This window comes from Penaeus monodon, chromosome 16, assembly GCF_015228065.2.
Source record: "Penaeus monodon isolate SGIC_2016 chromosome 16, NSTDA_Pmon_1, whole genome shotgun sequence".
NCBI classification, from domain to species: Eukaryota; Metazoa; Arthropoda; class Malacostraca; order Decapoda; family Penaeidae; genus Penaeus; species Penaeus monodon.
In genome coordinates, this window is record NC_051401.1 from 45014649 (window position 1) to 45023671 (window position 9023).

The 9023-nt window shown below is 42.5% G+C and overlaps 1 protein-coding gene across 1 annotated transcript; it reads left to right on the forward strand.

Annotated features, from left to right (window-relative positions):
• Positions 1–189: 189 nt before the first annotated feature.
• Positions 190–3539, forward strand: LOC119583066. Its single transcript, XM_037931576.1, has 4 exons — positions 190–387; positions 1814–1960; positions 2035–2131; positions 3457–3539. The coding sequence occupies exons 1-4, from the start codon at positions 241–243 to the stop codon at positions 3537–3539; spliced, it is 474 nt and encodes a 157-aa protein (XP_037787504.1). The 5' UTR covers positions 190–240.
• Positions 3540–9023: the final 5484 nt, after the last annotated feature.

The window sequence follows — 9023 nt, forward strand, 5'->3', positions numbered from 1 at the left end:
TCTCGCTCTCTCTCGAGAAAAAAAGAGGAAGGAAAAGAAGAAAAAAGAAAACAGAAAAGGAAACTTTAAAATAAAAATAAAAAAAATAAAGAAGAATAGAAAGAGAGAGAGAGAAAAAACGGAAGAAAGAGGAGGAGAAAGGAAAGATGAGCAAACAAAAAAGAAAAAGAGAATAAGATTGAATAATGGCAATCACGAAGGGGAAATAATGAATACAAGAATAAAAATACAGGGACACGAATGGAGGCAATAGTTGCCATAGACTTCCAGACGACCCGACTCTTAAGAAGCTTGGACGCAGCAACAAGCAGTCAGACAGTTGCCGGCGGAGAGGCTCCTTCAAGTGTGGGGTTTCCAAAAACTCTTTTTGTCGCCGAGAGCTTTGTGGTAAGTTATTCTCCCTCATTTGAACTTCAGAGATGTGTGTGTTGATACGTGTGTTTGTCTAGTATGTAATGGTAGGGTAAGATTTGGTAGTGACTCTCTCTCTCTCTCTCTCTCTCTCTCTCTCTCTCTCTCTCTCTCTCTCTCTCTCTCTCTCTCTCTCTCTCTCTCTCTCTCTCTCTCTCCCCTGAAGACCTGTGTTGTATAAATTCATCTTCTGGGGCCCACAACCGCTGAGAAGGCCTCGGCGATTACCACGGGTCTACACATGGTCCGTATCAGCCATAGGAGCTGACCTGTAAAAAAGGGTCGTGTCATAGGAATGGTTTGACAACCCTTCGTATGATCGATATCGCGACATAAATAATGTATAACATATAAGTAGAATTTTACTTGACGTTGTTAGCCTGATATGTTTAAAGTGTAAGCGAAGTGCTGCGCAGTGGTTGTCAGCCACCCCGCACCCCCTGACATTCAAGCGTTCTCGGCGGCCACAGTCGAACGCGAAGTGCCAGTTACCGAAAAACGACGTAATACGGAGCCGAGGGCGGGGTCCTTCCCCCTACGGAAACTGCTCGCGCGATTTACGAAAAATATAGAGCATATGTGATGTCCTTGCTCTCGTGTTGGTATTTTCGAGTGTGCGTACCGCTTTATTCCCCGAAAAAAAAAGGAAAATTGCAGTATTATGTGTGTTGGAATCAGTGTGGGATTGTCAGAACACGGTTCTGTATTCTTAGAGTCAAAAACCCACAGTATTGTGTTTATTACAGAGCAAAAACGGTGTTGTGTTTATTAGTCAAAAACTAAAGCTCACGGTATTATGTTTATTGCAGAGCTGAAAACCCACGGTGTTGTGTTTATTGCAGAGCTGAAAACCCACGGTGTTGTGTTTATTGCTACAGTGCTTTAATGACTACAGCAGGAAACTCACGAATCTGTGTTGGTCAGATGTCAGGGAACGCGTCTCCCGCTGGAATGGCCGATTCCCAATACTGGAAGGTGCCATCAGTACCCTTATGGAAACGGTGCAGATAACTCCTTATGCGAGGACCTTCACATGGCGTTTCTGCGACATCATATTGTGCCCATTTTACAGTGCAGTGGAGACAATTACCATGTGTGGGACACAGTGTTTTGGGGCATCTTTTTCCTGATGATTTTCTGTCTACTGACCCCGACAGATATATAGTGTAGAGTCAGATATAATATACTGCAGACAGTTTCAGATATAATATACTGCAGGCTGGTAAGATGGAGAGAGAGAAAGAGAGCAACCAAACACTCATACATATGCATACAGAGAGAGGGAGAGAGAGAGAAATGCTCGAGTGTATCAGTTTTTTTTTATGGGTATTTTTTATAGTGGCAATTATCTTCTGCCGATGCTGTCAGTAATATATCCTTCTGTCTGTTTTCCGCCCAACAGATCCCCAGACCCAAAGGCGAGGATGTTCCTCCACGTGGGACCGCAGACTCTGCTTGTGCGCGCGCTCCTGGTCGCTGCCTGGGGCTTCCTGCTCTCGGCTCCTCGCGTCGTCAGCGGGCGCAGTGTCGTCCACAAACCCAAAGCCATGTATGACAAAAGCGTCCACGGGAAGCCTGTCATCGTATACGTGGATGTAAATTTTTTGTGCACAATACCAATAGCACTCTCTCTCTGGGCAAAGGGCCTCAGTAGGGAGGCCGGGACCCTGGGCCTGTTCCTTGCCAATGTGCCTGGAGGATTACAACCGTGGGCCCTTCGGTAGGACGGCAAGAGGCGGAAAGATGGCGTCCCGCAAAACTAAGCAGACCTTCGTTATACACTTAAATAATACGGAAAAAAAAAGCAATTGAAGCAAAGAAATATACTGTTGAGGGGGATCTGAATGCTATTGCGAGGAAGAACAGGACAGCAATGATGTTCGTAAGGGAGTAAAGTATTAAAGTTTTTTAAAGTTTCGTTCGAGAAGAATTCCAAGGACCTTACGTGTATATACATACATACATACATATTATATATATATATATATATATAATATATATATATATATATATATATATATATTATATATATATATATACTATTACATACAATATAAATATATATATATATATATATATATATATATATATATTTATTTATTTATTTATACACACACATATATAAACACATGTATGTGTTTATGTACATATATATATATATATATATATATATATATATATATTTTAATTATATATATATATAATGATAAATGATAATAATAATAATAATAATAATAATACTGCTATGGTAGATGGCTGATATAAATTATACTAAATCAATGAAGCGATGGGTCTGCCGTTGACTGTATTTTATTATTCCTTTCATGCCACACAATTAAAGTATTTTAAACGAAAGATGTAAAGCCTAAAGTAATAATGATAATAAAAGTAGCAATAAAAATAATGATAATGCTTGGCATCAAAAATCTAGTTGTGGATTTTCTGTGGTTCTGTAGTCGGCTGAGTGGCGGGTCCGAGGCATTATGATATTTCTAATCATTATTTTTAAGAGGAGGTCCATGAGAAAACGTAATTTGTTGTTTAATGATGGTTATTTTGTGGTTTTGATTTCGGTTTGTGTGTGTCACTGGATAAGTAACAAGTATTTGAATTTATTGTTGTTGGAAACTGGTAAACAACATATCTCTGATGAATAAAACCTATATATATTTTGAGTCAGTTGAAAGAGAAAAGTCTGTAAGTTTGGGATGTTAAAGGAACGTGCTTTTCTTATCGACGTTTCCGTATTATACGCTTCTATCATGAAGGATTAAGTCTACCTTATTTAGCAAATACGCTTATATTATATTCTTACATGTGATATTTCCTAAGACATTGAATAAAAAAGTGAATATTGATATCGTGTTTGTTGTCCTAAAATCCCATTGTCCAACGGAAGTAGTTAGACTATTCGTAAACATATGAATAGTTCTGAGAGGTTTCAAGGCCTTTGAGCTGTGAAAAGGTAACGTGTCAAGTTGGTAAGAAAAACATAATAATCATAAGTAAAGTTCAAGACATCTAGCCAAGCTGCAACCCACTCAGTGAGGCCTGACACAAGCCTCAAGCCTCAAGCCTCAAGCCTCAAGCCTCAAGCCTCAAGCCTCAAGCCTCACCTCCGACATTGAGGTGTTATTGTTAATGCTTTGTAGGAACTGTTCAAAGTGTTCATTTCTGAAATGAGTTTTTAATTCCCGTAGGTTTTTGTTAGTCTTAAGAAATTCAATAAGGTTGTCACGGGTATTATCCTCTGCTTGTAGATATCATAAAGCTCCTGAACTCGCTTTTGTTCCCTTAATAATGCAGGGTCACCGACCCAGTTAGGTTGTTTGGAGCGTTGTGAGTTGCTGTTCTTGAAGGTTTTCTTTGGACAGACCCAAGTGTTGTAGTAATCAGTGACCACTGTTGTCATGTCCATGGAAAATTTATCAACATTTGTTACTGTGTAATCATTGTACCAGTCATAGATACGTGATTTAAAGTGATGCTCAAGGTAAGGGGGGGTAGAAATTTTGACCCTATTTGTTTTTGTAGACCGAGTATTATCAACAGTGTATCTCGTTACTATTGCAAAGTGGTCACTGATTAGCTCTGTTGCAAGCATGCTTCTGACGTTTCCATGCACAAGATCCCTTCCTATTACATAATCTAGCCTGCCCCCCGCCACGCGAGTTTGCCTGTCTGTATCATATACTGTCATAGATCTGTTGTTCACAAAATGTCGGAACTCTTCGCCATTTTCATTGCATTGACTATCTCCAAATGTATAATGTCTAGCATTAAAATCTCCCATGCATATTGTGTCGTGATTCTGAAAGTTGGGCAGTGAATCAGTCTGAAACTTTCTACACCTTGCGTATACATTGTACAGAGAGAAAAACCCAGAGGCTGTTCGAATATGTAAATGCTGCTACTGCACATTATTGTCATTAGATTTCTGCACCAACTTATGCGGTATGGTGTCACTGACATAAGTCAATAGGCCTGTCATTCCTGTGTTCGTATAGGAGTGGTAGCCTCTAATTCTAGGGGCGGCTTTTATTTTAGTGGCTGATGTGAAGGGCTCTTGTAAACAGATAACGTCAACATTATTGTTATGAATATAGTAAAGCAAGTCCTTAATTCTACGGTTGACACCACGTATATTCCATGAAAGAAAAGTAATTGTTTTCTTGTCCCCCATCACACCCTATGTTTAACTGATTGGTCAAATTTCTGTGTGATGAAACTCTTTAGTCTGCATATTTCTTGTACTGCATTACGTATTTGTGTTGCATCTTCTTTATTTATCTGTTTGCGCGCTTTCCGCGTATTGATACTATACACAAAATTCGTACCTGATTGCATTTTCTGAGTGATGTCCCACAGATCGGTCGTTTCCTTCGCATCTTCGTCAGCGTCATTTTTACGGTCACTGTCGTCACTGTTTTCAGATGGCCCGTCGTGCGTAATAATAATATTAGAGACCGCATTCGTATTTTCAACATCACTAACATCACTAACGTCATCAGAACGCACATTTTCCCTGTCTACACGATCACTTTTGTTTTCCATTATCTTTTTTTTTTTTCAATTCAGCAATCTCTTGCCTGATGCTTCTTATTTCCTCGGCCGTATCCATGTCTTTTTCACCAATGGTATCTCCTGTGGCTCTGTTTCCTAGGATGGGGAATCCCCCTGGCAGTTACGGGAATTCCTGTGGGTTGGTGACGTCACGCGGCCCTTGGTGGGTGTGTGTGGCTGGGCTGGGCATCGCCACTCCGCGGTCGAGGCAGGTGAGGGGGGGGGTGCTCGTGGCGGTTTGTGGGGGCAGTTACGGTGCCAGGGCGTCACACCTTCCGCTCTGCACCTGACGCACCTCTTCACGATGGTGGCGGCGTCCTCGTTGGCGTTGTCCTTTCCGTCGTTTCTTGCAGGGCAGTCCTTTGCCAGGTGAGTTCCTGCACAGACAGCACACGCTGTTTCCTTCCTGCAATATTTAGCTACGAGGCCATAACCTTGACACTTGTAGCAGACTACAACCTCTGAGCACCACGGTCGAATGGAGCTCGGCTCTATGTATCTTCCAAAGAATTGGTACTCTTTAGGTGGCGGCTGTTCACCGCTCCATACAATGATGAGCCTGTTCAAGGGCTGTCCGTCCTTATAGATCCTCCGGGCTTTAAAAACGCCCGGAAGATGCAGTGCTTCCTCAGCGGCCGCCTCCTTCGGAAACCTGGTAACCAGGTATTCCCCGTATTTTTTCTTTTTAGGCTGAAAGTCGTCTTTGTTCTGCAGAGAGATCCCCGCAAAAGTGCCATTAACCATCAGGGCCACATATTGTTGTTGTTCTCGTCGTACATAGACGTAGCGCGAGGATATCCATCTCCCCTGCACCATGTCTAGCGGGCCTTCCTCTTGGAGGGGCGGCAGCTGGCTGACCTCCCTCATCCACCTTATTTTATCGACGGAAGTCGTGTCCTCAGGAAAGGCCAGTCTAATGTACCTCTCCCGGGGGGCGATGGGATCGCGCTTTTGGGTCGTCCCGTTGGCTTTTTCGGTCAGGTTGCTGGTGTCATTCGGCATGGTTTTCACTTTCTTCCTTCTGGTCTGAACGAGTTGGAATCCCTCGTTATCAGCATCAGGGTCGGCAGTCGAATCCACATCGTTCACATCCCTATGTTCGGTGGAATCAATCCCTCCCATAGAGTGGAGGGTTGAGGGGGTGGTAGTTGGCACTGGCACTGGGGGGCATCGAGCACGTCCCCACCCTCATCCATGGTAGGACAGTGAGGGGGTGGTTGTCCCGTCCGCTTCTTGGGTGATTAATTCCCTGCGGTCGGGCGCGGGGAGGGTGCGAGCGCCAGGTCAAGTGCTGTCACACATACATCCACCAGGTCTCGCCAACGGTCGTTGGTGCAGCACCCTGTTACCTTAGCACCACACTCAGTATTCGTAATTTTTACTAAGCACTGTTTTTTCTAGAGTCCCTTACCATAATATCCGACACAATTTGGTGTATGTACACACACACACGCACACTCTGGGTATAAGGACAACCCAATTGAAGGGGTTTATCCCCGTAAAATCGTCCAGGACACAGGAGGAATCCTGATGACGTCCTGCTTTGGTGTTACTAGGCTTACGACGTGTGAACTACCACCACACAGTGAAAAAGGCATCACGATCCCCGTAGAGTTTCGTGTATTATTATTTTTTATGTATATATATATATATATATATATATATATATATATATATATATATATATATATATATATATATGTATACATATATGTATGTATATATATACATACATATATGTATTCATATATATACATATATATGTATGTATATATATAAATATATGCCCACATACACACACACACACATATATGTATATATATATATATATATATATATACAGCTACATCTAATATCTTCTACCTGCAGAAGGCCCAGGACCTGTTTGATGACGCCTCTACCTATGTACCCCTGACCAGCGACCCCCGTGAACGCATTGCTGCTACCTTCCACCGTCGCCTGAAAGAGATAGCAGCCTGTTTTCCGGAGGCGAATCTCTATCAGAGGTTCAAGGTCATCAACCCTCGACTCCCTCATTTCTATGGGCTTCCTAAAACCCATAAGCCGGTCGTGCCTCTGCGCCCCATCATCTCCTCCTGAGGATCTGTGACGCGCCCTTCTGCTGCCTGGCTGGCGAAGTCTCTCACTCCCCTCCTTGCCACTTTCACTCCTGCTCACCTCCGCCACTCTCAGGAATTCATCTCCCGTGTCCATGCAGTCTCGCCGGCGATCATGATGAGCTTGGACGTTGACTCCCTGTTCACCAAGGTCCCGCTTGAAGACGTCCTCGCTTTCCTCCAGAGGAGACTCCACGCAGAGGATCCTCGTCTTCCCCGCTGATCGTCGTGTGTGGATCAAATTTCCTTTTCCTTTGAAGGCACTTTACTCTCAGACGTTCGGTGTTGCCAGGGCTTCCCCTCTTCCACCCTGGAAAACCTTTCCCCTTTCGCCCGTCAGTTGGCGGGGTATTTTGACGCGTCTTTGCTCTCTCCTCAGACCCGCCTGTTTGGGTTTTTTCCTGACGCGCTGAACTCCTCTTTCCTTCCACCGTTTCAAGGTGGAATGGGGGGTTTTTGCAACGCTCCCTTTTTTGGCCCCCCCCTATTCTCGCTCTGCTCCATTCTCCTTCTCCAATACAGGAACCTATGCATAGTGGTATGACATCCCTTCTCATCCCATGTTCTCCATGTAAAGAGAGGTTTTTCCCACCTCGCTTTTTCCTCCGGGCCCCCTCCGCATGTTGCCCTCCGACCTAAATAGAGATATCGATTTCCCTGCGTGCTCTTTTCCCCCAAGGGGGCTACCCTCGCCTGTTCTGGACGTCGCGTTATGAGGGAAAGGCGTATTCTATCCGATCCCTCCTAAAGAGACATCCCGGGCCCCTCCTCAGCCTCCTTAGACTGAGGAGACTACTCTCTCCTCGCCCTTTTCCCCATCTCAACGCGGGCTGATTTTTGCCAGGAAAACACTCTCCGTCGAAACCGGGCCATCCCCACCCCTCCCTCTACCTGTTGCTTTTCCCTTGTGGTTCCTGTGAAAACAGTATTTTGGCGGGGAGCACCTTTTTCACAAAGGGTTTTTGTCTCAACATAAGTACGCTATATCCGGGGGACACAACAACAACGCTCTCAGTGGGCCCACAGGCCATCAGATGGCCTGGTCAGCTGCGCGAATTGTCTTCCTTCCGCTCATGTCTGCGCCCGCAGACTGGTGGAATCCTCCTTAATAAAGCTGCTGCTTTTCTCCTGCCGATAGTCTCCTCGCTTCCCACATCCTCCGCCTCCTCCCTTATGCCGGCCACCCTGCGCATCGTCCGCCCGATCCTCCGACCTGTTCTGACCTCCCTTTGCTTCCGAGCGTCTGTTCTCACCTGCCCCGTGTTACCGCGTTGCCTCTCCTCTCTCTCTTTTACACCTCCATTGCATTGTGGGCTTTTCTACCACAGTATCAACACGGAAGAGTATTTTACCATTCATCTATATTCATTTCTATATCTACCTATCTATCTATCTCTCTATCCATCTATCTATCCATCTATCTATCCATCTATCTATCCACCTATCTATCTATCTATCTATCTATCTATCTATCTATCTATCTATCTATCTATCTGTCTATTTATCTTTTATTATTATTATTGTTAGCATTATCATTATTATAATATCTATTTCATTATCATTATTATTATTATTATATTTATTTTATTGTCATTATTATTTCTATTATTATAATTATAATAATAACAATAATAATTATTATTATTGCTGTTATTATTATTATCATTATTTTTCATAATATTATTATTATTATTGTTGTTATTATTATTATTTTATTATCATTATTATTATTATTTTATCATAATTATTTTTTTATTATATTATTTTTTATTAATAATTTTTTTTTTTAAATTTAAATTAAAGTTGTTTTTGTTGTTGTTGTGTTGTTGTTGATTTTAAATTTTTTGTTTATTTATTTTATTAAATTATTTTTTATTATTATTATTATTATTTTGTTGTATTTTTATTATTTTTGGGTTTATTATTTAAATT